We start from the raw sequence: 20,618 nt of genomic DNA on the forward strand, positions 1-20,618 counted from the left end.
TTATAATGATATCGTAGATGCATGAGAACCGGGTCGTATTGCTTTACGACAGGTCGATTGTGATGTATATTATACTCGGTGCGCGCTAGCCTAGCAATAATGCCTTTTATCAAAAACTAATTCTTTGGAGCTCTGGGACTAGGTGATGAGGCTTTTCGATTTGTCAAGAAAATCAACAAGTATTCATACAATCATTTAAATGTAGAAGTCAACAAAATGGTAAATGTAAAGTAAATGAAGTACACGACTACCTTGCAGGAAGCACAGCCCCATGTGATCGTCTTAACGCCACAGACCAACGTCTTTACTAATGTTCTGTAATCGCCAACATTTAAGTTCCCCATCTGTGATGTCGGGAAACCAATCCTGGATTTCTCCTCAGCTTTATTCAGGCCATCTAGAAAGTCGGGTGTAGCCTTTTCGTCTTCTAATTTGATTTCTACTGAGGAGGAGGTGGGCGTAGTCGCTATCGGGGTGCTTGGTGCTGTTCCATTGGTAGGAGTTGCGTTCGGTGCAGGAGATGACTGTTTACTGATTGAATAGAATGAACATGAATGTAGTAAACTGTTATGATATTTAATAAAATATATTTTACTATTTTATAACAACAGTCGAAATTATCTTTGGTACAAACACGTATTTTTTTGTAGTATATACATAGAAAATTATTGAGATATGGCTACAAAAACTATATCAACAATAAATATGAGAAAACCGCGGGAATCTGCTTACCTTACCAACCGTATTTTTCTTAAAATTGTTGTATAGTGCAACGTACAAGAAACGTGGATGATGAAAATAAAATTACCGGCTAGAATATGAGTGCACAACGGCGCCTATTTCTGTGTTTCGGTCTGAAGGGCGCGTTGTTAGTGAAATTACTGGCCAAATGAGACCTAACATCTTATGTCTCAAGGTGACGAGCGCAGCTGTAGTGCCGCTCAGAATTTTTGGGTTTTTCAATAATCCTGAGCGACACTGCAATGGGCTGGGCGTATCAATCACCATCAGCTGAATGTCCTCCTCGTTTCGTCCCTTATTGTATTAAAAAAAAAGAATTTTTCAAAGACTGATTTTGAGGTCAATTTAATCTTTCATATTATATGTTGGATATAGAACGTCGAATGTTCGCGAGAGTTATAGAAGTGGATAAAGTACCTGTTTACGAAACAGCTAGGCTGTGAAAACCTTAATATTCGGTGTAGTAGGTACCTAAGACTGTTCGAGAACATTTGAGAATAATCCTTATTTGTATATATAGAGGCGTATTTGAACCAATCATTCAGTAACAGAAACGAATACGATTCGTTAGGCAACAACATTGAGATGAAGGTTTCTTGACCGTAAGATACAACACACTACAATAGCAGTAGCTGACAAGGAGAGATTAGGTCATTATTACTATTGTTGGTTTTAGATTAGCGCAAGCTTGTAATCCAGTGTTCACACTCTGGCATACAAATAAAGTTATAAGATCACACTCGTGTGCGGATTTTGTTAGTGCTGTGTGTCGCGAATTGGTGCAAAGTGAAAACGAAATAATCGAAGTGTAGACAGATTGATGGGGCCACTATTAGTGCCAAGTGTCAATTGGTCAAGAGTTTTACGCTTTATCTTTGACATCATAACCACGGATAAGTGCAATTGGGTAGAAAAGTCAGCCTCCAATAAATAACATAATGTCATGAGTACCTGTAATAACAGTAAAAAGGAAGTAGCCGTTTTTAGAAGGCGGCCAAACACGCCTTATTCAAAAAGTTATACTAGAATAGAAAAAAAGTATGTTTGTTGCATCATTATACATATTATATTGTAATTGAAATGATTTGTAAATCGATGGAAATGTAAATCTTGATATAAAAGAGTGGCAATGAGTTTCTTGCTGCTTCTTCTCATTAGCTCAACCCTTTACGAAGTAGCGGTAGATTCAATAAGAACAATATTTTTTTGATATTCATAGCTGTCAATACCTTGACCCACATGAATAAAATTATTTTGATTTGATTTGAACCAATACTTTACATATGAGTTACATATACTACTTGATAGTTAAAAAAACTTTAATATACGAACTATTTGGCCATTAGGGCTGGTAATTGTAGCTTGGAAATGGTCTTGAATTTGAGCACAAACACTTCCAGAATACGCATTAGTAACTGACGCCCTTGTGGTTGGCCACTTCCTGCATTTTCACTCTCGGATCTCTGTCTAATACAGTCCACTAAGTTCAGAAGCAGCTTGCACGACATTGTTTGTATACTGTAAAATATTACAACATATTAATATGCACATTATATAGTTATTTAATATACATTTAAAAATATTTAACTATATCAAGTTTAGAAAGTGTACAATTTTAATTAAATCATCTAGCAATATTGTTGCTTTTAGGTTGAGAAATAATGAAATTGTGTTGCTTACCTGGTAGGAAGTGATTCGTCATGAACATTTTTGGAAAACAAATGAGCGGCTATTGCTAAGTCAGTGATGGGCAAATGCTGCCGGACATGGTGCACCAGATCAGCTAGAGTCGAGTAGGCAAGTGGTCGCAATGACTCGTGCACGGTCCAGCCCCCACCCAACAGGACATTCTCATCAAATAACCGTTCCATATAAGGGACAAATTCTGGAAAAAAAAGTTATTACTGTTTGTATTTCTGCATTTACTTAGAAAACAAACCTAATCAAAACAGTTGAAAATGATATGTAACATATTTTATTTTAGCTCTACTACATATCACTATAACCATAACCAGTCACAATAATTATTGTAAGAAAGAATGAAATAGAAACAGTATGTGTAGTGAGGCCAGTGAAAGAGAAGGGAGACTTTAAGCTTCCTTTCGTAACTGCAGTTCTCTGCATATGCACAAGGCATAGAATAATTAAATGGACATCTACTGATAAAACAAACTTCATCAAAAAACCTTTCATAATTTAACTAGCAGTTGCCCGCGACTTCGTCCGAGCATAATTTCTGATTTCCTTTGAAATTATTTTTCTACTAGAAGGGCAATCAAACTTATCGACAAAAGTCCTACCGCTAGTAAAAACCGCACTTCAGAGTCCATAGGTACCTAAAGAAGTCGCAATTTAAATTATTATTTTGGAATAAAAAGCTGACTGTTCTATTTTTTTCCAACTTCCCCGTAAACAAAATTTCAATTTACATATTGTTATAAGCCTGCACGTAGGTACAACTGGTGAAAGAAACAGTTTCTGAGATGTATACCGGCTTTTTTCAAAGTTTGATTCTGGCTGTATTATTACAATAAGATTATCGAGTACCATAATTTCTCAACCAGAAATTGTTGCTTTGTTTAAATTGCAATTTATAATCTGATGGTACGGAAAAAAGAATTGACAGCCCTATTTTTTAAAACTTCCCTGTAAACAACATTTATTGTTCTTCTTTCCGTTGAAGAAAAATCTGGTGAACTGACTATGTGACGTGCTCCAACGTCACATACAACTGGCTATGCAACCAGCTAGATTCACGTTTCAATTCAGATTGGTAATCCGATAGAATCAAGGGAATCCTAGGGATAAAGACTGTTTCCCCTTGTTTGACGCCAGTAAAAATGGTGGCTTCGATCACATATTTATGCAAGGTCTTGACCTGAAGTCTGGATCCATTGCAAAGTTTTGGAGGGTTTAGATTGCGCATTAGAATAATTGGAGCGCCAATATTGGGTAGATTCTGTCCGTTAAGCTAGTCAGATCTCTCACATGACCAAGGTTACTGCGAATGTATATTTTACATCCCTCCTCAAAAATAATTCCATCACCTATGACTAGCAACAAATTGGGGAACTCCTCCGCCTTTGGATCATGTTGTAGAAAAACACCCATATTTACTTTTAAGGACAAAATATTAACTTTAGGCCATAGAACTGATAACTTAAGGCAAGCCTTCATTTCATCTGATCGTAAGACAACAGGCAACGTCTGAAATCACCAGTCAATAGTACCGTGACTCCGAAGTCAGTTACAATTACTTATATCTTGTAGAGTCCTATTTAGAGCTTCGATGCCTTTCTTATGGGCCATAGTACACTTATCCCATACAATTATTTTGGCTTCTCGAAGCATGTGTTCAGATTCAAAGGTAATTTGAAAGCAGAATGAGCCGTCTTGACTCCATCAAGCAATCCCTCTTCTAAATGACTAAAGTATAACAATATTTTTTATTTAATAATTTTGTCATCGAAAGCCGTAGATTTCAAAGGTACTTTAATTATATAGGTACCTATACAAAAAATACCACTAAGGCTGAACTTCATAAGACTTTCACCAAACATTTCAATACTCCCTCTAAAAAAACCTACCAAACTTCAATTTAACAACAATTAAAACTTTCCTATACAAAATTTCATCCCCTATTTAACCACCCTTAAGGGGATATTTTCCAAGTTAACATATAGGTACAGATTTTCATTATTTATAGCGAGTAACCTAAATTACGATTTTTACGTCTCTAACTTCAAAAACGTAGGATTTTGGGACCCCCCTTTCACCCCCTTAGGGGAGCAGTTTCTCAAATACATTTCTTAGCTGAGACCTGCGTCCTAGAAAGTACCTACCTTCCAAACTCCAAGTTTGTAGGCTTTGTAGTTTCTGAGATTTCGTGATGAGTCAATCACCAGTGGAAATCTCTTTTATATATTTAATATAATAGTATTGACACACATTTTACACAAATAGATTACATATTTAGATAATACCTTATATTAATATATAAAAGCAACATACTTAGTCTTAAATCGGTAGCAAGGATATGTCGTGTAGCAATCACCAACTCCTTTCTCAAATGAGCAACTTCAGGTGGACATGATGTTAAAAGCCCAATGATTCCTTTGACCATCATAGTAGCATGGTTTGCTATAGTATCCTGATATATTCTTATAATGTAGGCTAGAAAAGCCAAAGTCTTAATTTGCGCACCCATGAAGTCAACAAATACTTCTTTGCTAAATGTTGATGATTGCCTGAAAATATTTTAGAATGATAATTGACTATTTGCAATCTAAATACCTAACCTAACCAAGGTAACCTTCTAAATAAATAAAAAATAATAAAAAGCATGTTAAAACAACCAAATCCTTCAAAGAAAAATTATATGGAGTTCTGGAACCTGAAATAACCATGGTTCTAGAAATTCATGATTACACATAAGCCTGCAATTTCAACAATATATTATTCTTTAGTTATCCTCTAATGCATTCTTTTCTATCAATTAAATATCTCGTAAAATTCCCCGTCTTACACTTACTTTAAATGTCTCCTCTCTCCTGGTTGTTGCTCTATTTGTAAACATTTTGTGTAAATATATGATTAAGCTATAAGAAACTCTCTTAAAACACTAAGTAAAGTATTTCTTGATAGTAATATATAATAAACATAAAAATATGTAAAATGACATACCTGAGAGTGTTTGTCGGTTGTAGTGTAATAGTGTCCATTATCAATGGTATAAAGTTGCTTACTTCTTGATGAACATTCTGTTTATACAACTGATACATAAGGACCACTATGATTGGTAGCTCTTGAATTACTTTTAGTGATATTACAGATCTTGGTATTAAATTATACTGAAATAAACACATATTCATAGTACATATAAAATATAAACCATATTATATTATAATGTTAAGAATATGGTTGTGAATAGAAGTATAATTTGAGAAATACATACTATAATAATTTATGTTGCAGATAAATACTACAGTTTTAATTGCACAACGCTAAAATTATAGATAGATAGATAAAGTAAATAAATTTGTTTATGCCCTGAGGCGCCTACGAAAGATTACAGATTTAGGTACCACACTGTCAGCTTACCATGCTCATATTGCGTCCATCTTGAGATACGGTCTTATAATTTGGGGTAATGGCGTAAACATCCAAAAAGCATTTATTGCACAAAAAAAATATATCCGTGCGATTTGAGTAGACCGCTGTTTATTAAACTAAAATTGTTAACCTTGCCGTGCCTATACATTTACGAAATAAGCATTTTTGTAAAGAGACATAAATATCTTTTCACCACTGCCAAGCAAATGTATGACCGCGACCAACGATATCCAAATAGAATTGTTTACAAAAAAGCACCCAGGACTACTTTGTTTACTAAAAATTGTCATGCCATGTGTATTCAAATATTTAATAAACTTCCCACTGCCATTGAAATGTTGAATATCAGTCCTATTAAAACTCAATTATATCAATGGCTAATTGGTTACAATTTTTATGCTGTATCCGACTTTTTAAATTTGTGATTTTCTTTTTTTCTAATCTTGTGTTTAACTTTGACTACATAATATGTATATGACATGTATATTTTGTGTAGATGCTAATATAATGTAACAATGAAATATAATGTGCTGTAATCTTAGAATTTTATTATTATAGAATGACATGGAGCTAATGTAATTTGCATGCCCTATTTGGCTAATCTGTTGATTCATATAGGATTTTTTTGTTAACTTGTATACACACATTATGCAAATAAATAATAATAATTATTATTATTATAATTTTATGGAATTCAGAATATCAGTTCCAAATTAACTGTCCATGTACTTAATATAATATATTCAAATAAAATTTATAAAAATGTTTAACTTTGCAAGAGTGACATCTCAAGTCAATTTCCTAATATGCAAATGTTGGGGCTGAGCAGGTTATCAACTGTAAAGATCCTTTAAATGAAGCCACAACCTGTGAGTTGAACAAGACATATAGACAAGATTTATCAACGATACGTCATTCGAACGATTTGCTCCGTGGAAGAGCAAAGAGAGACCCGCACGGCAAGCGAGAGGTCGCAGGTTCGATTCCCACAACGTTTATAAATTTTATTTGTGTAATTAATTCCAAAATAACAAATTGTACATATAATATAGTTCCATCTTTATTATGTGTAGAAAGTAACATTCAAATAAAACACTTTTTAAAGAATTAAAACGCGTTTAATGGTAACTGTGTATTTACAATACATTTTAAGTAAAAGTTACATTTTTATTATTTTTTGAATTAATCCTATGTTTTGAGACCTTTCCAGATCACGTTTTCAAGGGGTACACAGTTAGAATTAACCGTGTTTTAATCCTTTACAAAGTGTTTTAAAAAATGTGTAACACTCGAGTTAATCAAAGAAAGTAACATAATATTATAAACATGTATAAGACCTCGGCCGCAATACCGTTAAAAAGCCGCAGCGGTTTTTAATCGTGTGATGATAAACGTATGAAAAAACAAAACAAATACAAGCGGCCGCACTTACGGTGAAATGTTACAAATTTATGGTGAATTTGTGGCGAAAAACACCGCCGAGAAATTTGTAAAGTATGTACAAATATATTATCGTACCGTTACAACACTTCCGTCCAGTAACTTCTTCTCGGTGTGAATAGGTGCAGTTGTATAAGTCTCCTGAAGTAGCTGCTCTATGTTTACTTCAGACAAGTCTTTCACTCTGATTGATGGCCTTGGTTCAAATATTTTTGGTAAATGATTTGGTAAATCTACGTAGATTGCTTTAACCCACTGTAAAAACTTATGTATCTGGAACATAGAATTTTGTAACAAATTGAGTCCAGTGGAATCCAGATATAATACCTACCGTTGAAGAAGGGGAACAACAGACTTTGTTGTACGAGCCAGATATATTATAAAACAATTTAATACACACACACTCACTCACTCACTCACACACACACACACACTCACACACTCACCATCGGGGCAGCCAGAGACAATAGAATGCCACTTGCTTCTATCCTTACAGAGCACGCGCTTCCTCTACATTCATTACTCATTTTATAAATGCTCCCCGGTTGCGGGTGCTTTGGACCTTTTCTCAAAACGTCCCCAATTTGGTCGACGAATGCTCTACGAGGTCACCCGCGACCGACTTGCCCACACACTTGTCTTATATATTGCGACGCTTTAAGGGAAGTGTTGTCGAAGAGCGGTGATACGACAAATGGGGTTTTTTTGTGGTAAACGCGCAAACTTGAGTCTTCTGGGGGTTAAATTGGACAAGGTTCAATTTACTATTTAAAATTTTTGTAGACGATTTAAAGATTTATAGAGAAATTCGATCTACAGAAGATACGATCATATTACAAAGTGATCTTGATTCGATCTGCGATTGGTGTGTTAGAAATAGGATGGTCTTAAATTCCTCAAAATGTTTTTACTTAAACTTTTCTCGAAAACGAATTTCTTCACTACTTACTTACTCCATAAATGCGTGTCCACTTACAGAAGTTTGTACAATGCGAGATTTAGGCGTCATGGTTGACACAAAATTAGATTTTAGAGAGCACATTGACTACATTTCCAAAAAGGCATCTGGTCTTTCAGGTTTTGTGATACGACAAACTAAATTTTTCAAAGACGCTGATATGTCAAAGATACTTTTTAACAGCTACGTGCGTAGTCTTTTACAGTATTGCAGTCCGGTGTGGAACCCTTCTTACAAAGTTCATTAAGAGGTTAGAACAGGTACAGTCCAAATTTTTATATCATCTCTCATATTCAAGTAATCTGTGTCGTCAGTTAGACTGCTACGAATATAGACTTGCGCATTTTGACATGACGCCCTTTGTACAGCGTAGGAAAGTGTCAGACCTTGTCTTTTTACACAAACTGATTCATGGCCACATAGACAGTCCTCTATTATTAAGTAAAATTACCTTGGCTGTCCCACGGCATTGCAGCCTTATTATTTATAGGAAAACGTTCAGTATACCCTCAATCAAGTCACGCACAAATTATGATCAACATTCTAGTTTATATCGCATTTGTTCTCTGTATAATGAAGTCTGTCAGAAGGTACACATATTCAATCCGTCAGTCCCTAGGTTCAGAAGACTTCTGCTAGAAAAAGCGGATTATTGGCTTGGGGACTGTGGGGTTGAATTGTGTTCATAAATTCCACCTTAGCACGACACGCCACAAGTTAGGATATCACCTCTCCATCTGGATGTGTGGCGGTCCTCCACAGTGTGGTTTTCAAGGAGCTTTCTTCCACGTACTACAAAGCTAGGAAAGCAAAGGAATGAGCTTCCTTGTGCGGTGTTTCCGGGACGATACGACATGGGTACCTTCAAAAAAAGTGTGATTCCTCTGGTGTTGCAAGAGATTGTGGGCGGCGGTGATCACTTAACAACAGGTGACCCATACGCTCGTTTGTCCTCCTATTCCATAAAAAAAAAATCTATCTTAAGTTAATGTTTTTAGTTTTATATAAAATCTAGAACACATTTAAAAGCATACTGTGTTCACTTCCAGAAGGAGGCACTCGCCCCTACATGTTAACGAATTTTTCTGTTTTTATACTATACTTCGAGTTTATCCCGTTTAGTGAACCTAATAAAAGACCTTCTCAAGAGAGGACTCGATAGAAGACCCAAGTTTCTGCCGGCACTGGTCTACGATTTCCCGAAAGAGACCTACATGGCCCGTGTATGCGGCATCACCAGTGCTGTCGTCTGGATAGCAATGTATGTTGGAGGTGACCAACATATCATTGATATGCGGAAGAAACAGAGTGGGAGGTAGCACACAGTCTTGGGGTACTCCAGCGTGCACTTGCTTAGGGTTCGAGCAATATCTGTCGACAACGACCTGCGCCCAGTGAGGAAGCTAGAGGTCCACTTGCAAAAGCTTTCGGGAAGCCCAAATGATGGAAGTTTTGAGAAGAGCGCCTTGTGCCATATACGATCAAAGGCCTTCGCTATATCCAGGCTAACTGCCAGGCCTTCCCCCTTGCTTTCAATAGCCACCGCCCATCTATGTGTTAGGTATACCAGAAGATCACCTGCCGGCCGACCATGGCGAAAGCCGTAATGTCGGTCGTTGATCTACTGGTGACCCTCTAGGTATACCAAGAGCTGGCGGTACTAGCTATAGGCCTGTAGTTTGCCGGATCCGTACTGTCTCCTTTTTTTTGGATCGGGTGGACAAGGGCTGACTTCCATGAGTCAGGGACTACGCCTTTTGTATACGAGTGCCGAAATAAACGCGTTAGCACGGGCGTCAACTCAGGGGCACACGTTCTAAGCACGATTGTAGAATTGTCCTTCGGCCCGCCCTAACAGTTTTCTGTCTGAACTGTACTTCAGGCATAGAGCTCTGACACTGCGGGATGGTCGGCGGTGTTTTTCCGTTGTCGTTAAGAGTCGAGTTGGAGGCAAAAAGAGCGCACAGGAGATCGGCTTTCTCTTTTGCCGTATGGGCCAGGGTGTCATTCCTCATGTGCAACGGCGGCAGGGACGGCTGGTTGAAGTTACCAAGAGCAGCTTTCGACAACGATCCGAACTTGCGTGTTCCAGTTGGGTAACACGAAAGCTGCTCGCCGATTTACAGTTTCCCACAGTCACTCTCTTTCCAATATCTCCTTCATATCTTCCGTCTTGATCTACCCTTTCATCTTCAATCGTAATATTACACTCAGTCAACCGTTAATCCTTCTCAAATACCATCACTTTCATCTTTCTTGCATTCACTTTCAAACCTCTCGCTTTAAAGCTCTCGTTCAAGCACTCCATCATTTGTTGCAACACATTCGCCGATGATGCAAAAATGACTTGATCATCGGCGTAAAAGTGGCACTTAACAAACAACCCTTCCATATTGATTCCAGATTGCATTTCTCTCACATCATCCATGAATAGGTTGATCATCAACCAAGGCGAGGCTACACAACCTTGTCTGACACCTTTGGAGATATCAAACCAGCCCGTTTAGGCACCACTAATCCGAACACAGGCTCCAGAATCCCTGTACATAGATATCAGAGCCCTTTAAAGAGTGGCAATCAGTTTCTTGCTACTTCTTCTCATTAGCTCAACCAATACATATCTCGGAAACTTGCACCGAATCGTTCCTCATATTTCACCTTTTCCTCTCTATACATTCTTTAACTTTCGCTTTCACGCATCTATAATATTTGTATTTGATTTTTTTAACATTATCTTCATTTATACCGCCACTCACACTATTTGTTGCTTCTATTGCTAAGACATCCAGCCATGCTTTTTTCTTTTCCTCAATTTGTGGGATGATTCCCACCAGGTGGCATTCTGGCATTTTACTGGCCTTCTTTTACTCACACCACATATATCTTCAGCACATTTTATAATGTTGGTTTTAAATATGACCATACATTATTCATACTTTCCTCATTAACATCACTCCAGCTTTTATCTAGTCGTTCGCTCAATTGATTTTTATAAATCTCTTTTACTCACTGATCTTTCAATCTTTCCACTTTTATACATTCTAATTCAGTAGTTAACCATTCTGCTCTGTGCCGCCAGTGTTTAAGCAAACCACTAATTCTGCTAATTACCAAATAGTGATCTGTGCCAAAATCTGGTCCACAATAGGCTCTAGTATCCACTACTTTCATTTTCATTCTTTCATCGACTATCATAACAAAACATTGCCTTCCTTCTTTTGCCACATGCACATATTTATCATCTTATACTGGAACTGGATTTCAGCAAAATAATGCCTACTTCAATAAATAACTACAATAAAGGTAACAAATAAAAAATATTAATAAAAAATTTTGTTTGAAGTATTTCACAATAATCATGAAGTGGCATGAAGTCTTATTGGATATGAGTAAGCATTTCTCATATAATAACACTCATTTATTTTTAAAATTAAAATAATAATAAAAGTCATTAAATATGAATACAAACTGAAAAATAGACAAAAAAAGTTACAGTTAAGAGACAGAAATAATACTAAACAATATTATTTTTTTTAAGTAATTAATATTAACACAATAATGTTTCACTGATCAGTAATTTTTGTTTGCTTATAAGAAATTTATAATATTATCATAAAATGTATTGAAAACCACATTGACTGTAGAATCAAGGAGTTGACTTGCTTATGATCAGCAAATTTTCATAGAAAAAAACATGCATATTTTGTATTTAGTTGCTTAAACCGGAGGCCTGATGACTCCGGTTCTCACTTCGTCACGAGTAGCTATTGTATAAATTATTATTTGATACTTACATCAACTTCAGCACAGTAAGCAGGTCTGTATTGTTTGTGGAGTTCCATAAATATTTTCAAACAGACTAACACATTCTCTTCATTTTCAATTTCCATTAACTTTAGCATTAATATGAGAATACTTTTCACATATGGTCTCAGTGTTTCACTTATGGGTAAGCGATGTATCATTTCCAAAATTAGTTTCCTGACTTGCTGAATGTTATACTCAGCAATAAAATGAGGCTCGCCTTCTTGTAAAATCTTCAGAAATATTTTTAGTGAGTGGTCAAGAAACTGTGGATACTGAGGTGAACTGAGAATAACCTGAAATTTAAATTCATTACTTTATGCATAGCATATGTCTAATACAAGAGGAATCCTAATAAGACAAATTTCAATTAAAATGTGAAATATTTCATTTTACTGTGTTTACAACTTAACAAGACTAACATACACAGAATACAAATAATAGATAAAATTTAAACTTAGAGATATCTTGATGTGATAGTATATTAGCAGTATAGTATATTTGCAGTCAATGTTAAATAAATATGTAGGTACATTTATTGAATCAAATAACTTATGAAGTAAGCTGTAGAAACAATCTATTTTCTTTCAATTTTAAAGAATTTGTAGATTTTTTTTAAAGTTCACTATGAACAGTATATGTCTTGAAAATGTCCTTCTTTGAGCTGCACCGGACAGGATAGAGAATTATGACTTCTAAAGAACCAAAAGACTTCAAAAGAATTCAGAAAGAATGAGGAACGAAAACAAGAACATTAAATATACAACAAACAACTATTCTAACTCAAAGATTGTAAAAAAATATTTTCCCTTATAACAAATGAGTTCCCAAATAAGTCTCATGACTACACTTGTGAACAAATTGGTAAAACAACAGCCCTTAAAATAGCTACCTGGAACATGAATACACTAGTTCCAAATAAGGGTGAAGCTGAAACACGAACACACACATCAGAGACACACATAGGAGCCTACTAAAATTTAAGATTTATACCATGTTCTATATCATGTTATACTATACTCATTACCCAAATGGCATTGGGAATCGAGGAACGGTTCCAGACAGACGCAAGGGGTAGAGAACTCAAATGCTTGAATAACTTGCATCTCAAGTCTGTAGCAATTTAATAGCCAACTGCCTACTGACAGGAACAGGGTCCCAGATGTTTTAGATTTTCATCTCAGGGAAGTCAAATTTTTAATGTTCTAATATTTAGCCGATTTGCTGTAAAATGTTTTTATCAACATCAACCGAAACCTAGCCACAAGGTTTGTAGGTAATTTCATAATAATCGCGTATCAATAAGTCACTTTATATTTAATTATCTTTCAGTGTCTCTAGAAAGCTTAAAAAAATTAAATTTCGATCGCAATAACCCTTAATATGTTTTCTTTTTTTTATGTTTCTCCATTTCTAAAAGGTGAGATCGGTGAATCAGGTGACAAACAAATCTCGCACGTATTGCTCGCTCATGAGCATTCATGAGTCCCTAATGGATACACAGACTGTTTTGGCCACAGCCGTAGACGACTATTGGGTTAAGCATATGTAGAGACGCAGGTGACGCAGCACAGCACAGGGCAGGCGAGGCAGACATAGGCCACAAACGCATGCTGCCACACTACACATTATTCTAGTTCATGAGTAAAATGAGTACATAGAATAAGAATGAGGTGAGCGAGATATGCTTTTACAGTACAAGATACTTTTAAAAATTAATTTTGTAAGCTGAGGCGGAGGTTGTTCAACATACATTATATGAAAAACATTTAATTTCTCGGCAATAATTAAGTGGTTACCCATTATAACTTTTTAAATATATATTTTTTGAATAGTCTTGATGGTTAGAATCAAACAAATAAGCTTCACAATACACAAATTCAATTAAATGATCTGTAATTGCAACAAAATTAAGAATTAGCGGTAAAAACATGCACTCGTCAGGCAGAAATGCAGAGCAGGGCAGACATAACTCCATGAGATTGTATTGTATGCTGATGATACTTCACTAATTTTTAAAGTCAAGTGACATGCAGATATTGATGACGAAGTACAATACACTCACAAAGATATAGTTTTAATAAAAAAAAGGGTTGCAATTTTTTTTAATATATGGAAGGAAGTGAGATATTAAAAGGAATCATGTGAACAATAAATGATCTGGCTTGTAACTAAACTTTAAGAATTTTACTAAACCTATGAGAAGTAATGCTTGTGGCATACACCACATAAACTCTACTACTACCACCATAAGCCTATTTAAAACATTATGATTGTGAAAAACAATGTATCTAATTGGATTGATATATAAATAAAGTAATTTTAAAGTAATTACCTATGTTCAGCTGTTAGGGTTTTTTAACATATTCTTAATCAAATTGACTACCTATGTATTACTTACTTTATGTAGTACTTACCTCAAAATTTTCACTTAGCTCCTGAGCAGCCTTAAGTTTTATTTCATCTTTTGCGCCAGGGTCTGCTAACATAGTCACATAACTACGATATGTGTTCATTTGAGTGTGCGGGTCCCCTGGACCGCCAGATGCCATTGCAGCCATCATTTTTATAAATCGATATTTTTAATAACACTATCCGGTCCAATTTAAGTCTACATATTACAACTGAGCGCATTGAAACCAAATCATTTTAGATGAATTAAGCCGGTCCATTTGCTTCAATCTGTAGCAAGGAGACTTCGACTCAAAACATGCAAGGGAAAGTGTAAATTGTAGTATAAGAACGTTTCAGGACACACTGATTCTAAAGAAGTAGTTGTAATTGAACTGTAACAGTGTAACCTCATAATAAGAAATTAAAAAAAAATATGTATTACTAATAAACTACTCGTCTAGATTTTAGATACTCTTGAAAAACGTGCAAACACAAAATCGCGACCATTTGATGAAGTCTTTTCGTATTCGCATATTTTTTTTATAAATAAATAATGGCTCAGTAGAATGGGTGTCAACGATTCTGCCAGGTTAGGGAGGAGTAGTAATAAAAGCCCTACAAGTTGTATTTGCGCGGACGTTTGAATGGCTGTGGTCGATTAATAATAGGTGTTAAAGTATGAAATCAAGCCGTTTTATTGTATCAATGATTATATTAGACTTGAAAATGTATGAAACACGTACTAAAAACAACCAGTTGAAACTGTACCTACAACATATAACATTTTAGAGACTGAGCGTTTGGCGATTAAATAAAACAACTGCTTGACTGTGAGGAATATGTGGAAGATATGATTTATTTGAAAGTTACAAATATATATGCAAAACCCTTAAAACTAATTACCCAATTACAATCGTTTCTTAAAAAATATTTACAAGTTCAGAAAATACACACCAATACTAACTGCTTACATTTTAACCAATAGTAAAACGTTTCATTCAATAAGAATTGAGAATAATATTATGTGTTCTATCTCGCTCTAAAACTAATGCTATCGCAGTTTGTGTAAACTCGCGTCGAAGCTCGATCATACGATGTCAATGAGCATTCCGCACCTACTCTGTTGCTCATTGATTAGAATTGCATGAATAGCGATCGACCCCCGAGTCCCGACGCTTCACTTGTCAGTCGAGGACGCTCGGCCTTGCTGTGCGGTTGTGTAACGCGGAGCATATGACTGATTACGTGAGTATATCTGCGATCGTCGAGAGAACGTGACGATGCTCGTACACCCATGAGATGACTACTGGTGATCTGTATGATTCTATGAGTTGATGTGCAGCATTATGAAATGGTTCTTATCGGAGCTAATATTACGTTATATAAAATAAAATGTTCTTATCAGAGCTAATATTACGTTATATAAAAAAAAGGTTCTTTTCAGAACGAATTACAGTTATTATGCACGATTACTATTTCTACGATCTATAATGCTACGTTACAAGTTAGATATTAGACATTTGTATTAATTGATATTATTGGTTGTAGGTACAGCTACAACATCAATTCAATTCAAATAAATGTCGTATATCTAACCTGTAACGTAATACCTTCGTAGCATTATAGATCCTAGAAATATAAATCGTGCATATTAGCTATGATAAGAATCGTTTAATGTTCACGAAATTATAATTTTACTTACGTCATAGTATAAAAGCTGATTTTTATATATAATAGTTAGGTAATAAGTAGATGATGCTTCCTCACTAGCCAGACACTTTTGATAGTTCCAACCCCTTGCCAGACGTGGCTTTGGCAGGTAATCGGTATTAAAGGGGTGAAAAATACCGATCTAAATATATCTAAGAATAAAGTGCGATTTTTCGGTATTTACTATCGTGCCAACCCCTTGCCAGACACCCTTAACGTTTATAAAATTATACCTATACTTACAAAATACCTAGGGTGTAGTATTTTTATAATAAACATTAGAGAACAACTAAATACATACATACATACATAAAATCACGCCTCTTTCCCGTAGGGGTAGGCAGAGACCACTTCTTTCCACTTGCTACGATCCTTACATACTTCTTTCGCTTCGTCCACTTTCATTATTCCTTTAATACATGCTCTCCGGTTTAGGGTACTCTTGACCTGGCCTTTTTTCAAGACGTCCCTGATTTGATCTTGAAACGTCCGCCTAGGTCTACCCCTTCCAACACTTTCATTCACACTGGCCTTATACACTTTCTTCGTCAATCGTTCTTCATTAATTCTCTCGACATGTCCAAACCATCTCAGCATACCTTTCTCAATTTTTGTCACAACATCTTCTTTCAGACCACAACGTTCCTTACCTCACTATTTCTTATCCTGTCACTCAGTTTAACTCCTATCATACTTCTCAACGCTCTCATCTCAACTGCATTTATTCTGCTTTCATGTTTCTTCTGCCATACCCAACATTCACTTCCGTACATGAGTGTTGGAACCAACACCCCCTCATGCACAGCCAAACGAGCCTTATTAGACACCTTCTGACTGTTCATAAAGGAGTGCAAAGCTCCATTCACCATGTTTCCTGCATTCACTCTTCTTTCAATATCACTCTCATACTTTCCATCTCTTGTAAATTTAGAACCCAGATACACAAACTCATTCACCTGTTAAATTTTTTCATCTCCAATCACGATATTGCAGTCTGTCACTACCTCATCTCTTTCAAGCACCATCACTTTCGTCTTCTTTACATTCATCTTCATTCCCTTTCTACCAAAAGCTCCATTCATAGCAGTTACCATCTCTTGCAACTCCTCGGCTGAAGATGCAAGTAATACTTGGTCATCAGCATAGAGAAAAAATTTGACGAGTAACTCATTCATTCTCAACCCACTGTCATTCTCTTTTAAACCTGTCAAGCAATTGTTCATGAACAGATTAAACAGCCACGGTGACACATCCCTGTCTAACACCTTTTTCGATATTAAACCATTCAGTGTATGCCCCGTTTATTCTTACACAAGCACTAGAATCTCAATAAAGAGATTGCAATGCTCGTATGAGGACACTGCTCACACCGCTCACACCGCTCGCGGACGATGCTGACCACAATTCATTCCTCACCACTCTATCCTTTTCTAGATCCACGAACGCGCAATAGACCTTTTTCTTTTTAGCCAAAAACTTTTCGGCTATGCACCGCAAGGAAAAGACCTGATCCGCACATCCCATTCCCTTTCTAAATCCCGCTTGTGCATCCCATACTTTTTCGTCTGTTTCATTCACAACTCTTCCAATCAACACTTTTGCATACAATTTACCGACGACGCTGTGAAGGCTTAAACCGCGGTAATTTCTGCAGTCTTGTCGTGACCCATTTCCCTTATACAATGGCACGATTACAGCTTTGCACCAGTCACCTGGTACTTGCCCATTTCGCCAGCACAAATCGAAGAGGCGGTACAGCTGGCTAGCAACTATGCCCTGACCAGCTCTCAGCATCTCGACGGTAATCCTGTCATACCCTGCAGTTTTACCTATTCTCATACTTTTCAATGCTTTCACTATTTCATCCATGCTTATCTCACTTTCATCAACATTTATAGTAGTTTCAATACAACTAAATAAACTTAAAAAACTTATTGTTTATCGATTACAACTCCCTTCTCCCTCCCCAACAACAGAAAGCTAATTATCGATAGAAGATGCCCTTACCCTACGCCGTACGAAGAGAGACCACCGGCATTTAAATTAGTTTAAAGCCTACAAATTAGGCTTAGCTAATTTCTGTTTATTTGTATTCTGTTCTAATTTCAGATTCAGGACGTACTCCTGGCACTTCAAAAACATTTAATACAACACCTGAAAAACGAAAACCAAAGACTATCAAAACCGAAAAGACTATCAAAACCGAAACTACAACACAACGCAAAAGAAAACTGTTATTAAAATATAATAATAATAATAATAATAATAATAATAATAATAATAATAATAATAATAATAATAATAATAATAATAATAATAATAATAATAATAATAATAATAATAATAATAATAATAATAATAATAATAATAATAATAATAATAATAATAATAATAATAATAATAATAATAATAATAATAATAATAATAATAATAATAATAATAATAATAATAATAATAATAATAATAATAATAATAATAATAATAATAATAATAATAATAATAATAATAATAATAATAATAATAATAATAATAATAATAATAATAATAATAATAATAATAATAATAATAATAATAATAATAATAATAATAATAATAATAATAATAATAATAATAATAATAATAATAATAATAATAATAATAATAATAATAATAATAATAATAATAATAATAATAATAATAATAATAATAATAATAATAATAATAATAATAATAATAATAATAATAATAATAATAATAATAATTTATTTGCAGCTAAAAATGTGTAATTAACAAAAGTAAACTTACCAAAACAAAATATATTACAGCTTAAAATTAAAATGAAACTTAAACATAATAGAAATAAAAGAAGCTCAAACATCAGCTGCAAATAGGCACAAGCTATGCTGACACACATCATGTATGTCCAGCGCCGATCTTCCGCTTGAGCCATTCTGTGACCTTTGTATTATTCTATCAGTTTTGTAAATTGTTTTTTTCTTTGAGATAACTAAAACGTATCCTTGTTCTTTTTGTAAAATCAACAAAGGGAACCTTAAAATTAGATCACAATTGTAACTGTCGATATGAGAACATACATAGATTTGTGTGTTATAGTTTTGATTAAATTATAATTTAATTATCGATAGAGATTATGGATTGATTACAGCCCTTATATCGGTTTACTGTAATTAAATCTTAGTATCCCGTAGCACCAATGATGCGGTTAAAAAAAAGTGTGTGTGTCATCTCCGACGCACGACTGGAGTTTACTCCACAAGAACAATTGTCTTTGAACAGGTACTAAACAAAATCAAGTCCAAGGGAGTTGGTTACAAACAGACATACAGCAGAAGCTAATAAAAGCGTATTAATTGAAAAAATAGATATTAAAAAAATAAAATATCTTCATTGTTAATAGTGATTTTTCTTTTGGTCAGGTACCTAATTATAGAAATCTGTGATCAGTGCCATCTATCGAAAACCGTTATGTTGTCGTATTAGTCGATAGATTCAGTGTTTGATTTAGAAATACGAAATAGTTTTGTGGCTAATGTACGTTAGTTTCCTAAAGTTTATTAGACGGCGTTGAACCACAGACACACCATCGTTCGTGAGGAGTAAACTCTAGTTGTGCGTCGGAGCTGACACACACACACTTTATTTGTTTTTCTTACTGGCGTTACAACTCTGGGTTCTAGCCTTTTTAGTTTAAAAACTATAATTGATGGAGCCGTGTAGTCTATCCCAGGACTGGGATATTAGAATAATGACACTATAGAAGAAGTAGTCTCCGCGGATAGCAATAGTTTTGACAGGAGTAGTTTTAGGTGTTGTTATATTATTATTATGATTAAAATTACCCCCAACGGAATTACATCTTACGACACATAGTCACATACTCAACAGATGATTGGGAATGTAAATGAAGTAAACACAACAACGAAAAGCATGTACTGATAATTTTGTATTTAATAAAGGACATAACAAAAGATAAGTAATATTATGAATGAATGAAATTTCTTTATTCATTTAGGTACAATTTGTACGCTTATAAAAGTCAAATTTGATGCCAATGAATGTTTTATCAACTTATGCAATTATAATTATTTATTTACTTTATTTATGCAGTATTTTTTTCCTTTGTTTTTTTTTTTCTTTGATATTAATTCAAGTTACACTTTTTGAGAGTGGTGACCGATAAATAAATGAGAAGTTAATATAGTTCAAAATATTTTTATTATCTTACAATACATGTAGGTTATAGGATTATGGTAACTGAAATAAGAAACATAAGTTTAAGACTTGATATCTTCTAAATATCTGGAAAATACCGCGTCAATGGTGGTACCATATTTTGTTGTGGATTCTTGTGGATTATTATTCATTTTCAAATTCAATATTTTCAATAGAAAAGTTGTCAACCGCTTTGATTTTTTATCAGCGAAGTTGATGTTGAAATCTCCAGCCAAAATAAGTGGAA

At 34.8% G+C, this 20,618-nt stretch overlaps 1 protein-coding gene across 1 annotated transcript in view; it reads right to left on the minus strand.

Moving 5' to 3' along the window:
• LOC126972621 (transcription-associated protein 1) overlaps nt 1-14,955 on the minus strand; it is a 111,001-nt gene extending 96,046 nt beyond the window's left edge. Inside the window, exons 1-8 of the mRNA XM_050819466.1 lie at nt 14,473-14,955; nt 12,046-12,351; nt 7,372-7,566; nt 5,425-5,591; nt 4,753-4,988; nt 2,422-2,626; nt 2,074-2,259; nt 252-531 (exon numbers count right to left, since the gene is read on the minus strand). Of these exons, the coding sequence (XP_050675423.1) occupies nt 252-531; nt 2,074-2,259; nt 2,422-2,626; nt 4,753-4,988; nt 5,425-5,591; nt 7,372-7,566; nt 12,046-12,351; nt 14,473-14,619 (1,722 nt within the window). The 5' untranslated portion in view covers nt 14,620-14,955. The remainder of the gene's footprint in view (nt 1-251; nt 532-2,073; nt 2,260-2,421; nt 2,627-4,752; nt 4,989-5,424; nt 5,592-7,371; nt 7,567-12,045; nt 12,352-14,472) is intronic.
• Nucleotides 14,956-20,618: the final 5,663 nt, after the last annotated feature.

This window comes from Leptidea sinapis, chromosome 27 (genome assembly GCF_905404315.1).
Source record: "Leptidea sinapis chromosome 27, ilLepSina1.1, whole genome shotgun sequence".
Classification (NCBI taxonomy): domain Eukaryota; kingdom Metazoa; phylum Arthropoda; class Insecta; order Lepidoptera; family Pieridae; genus Leptidea; species Leptidea sinapis.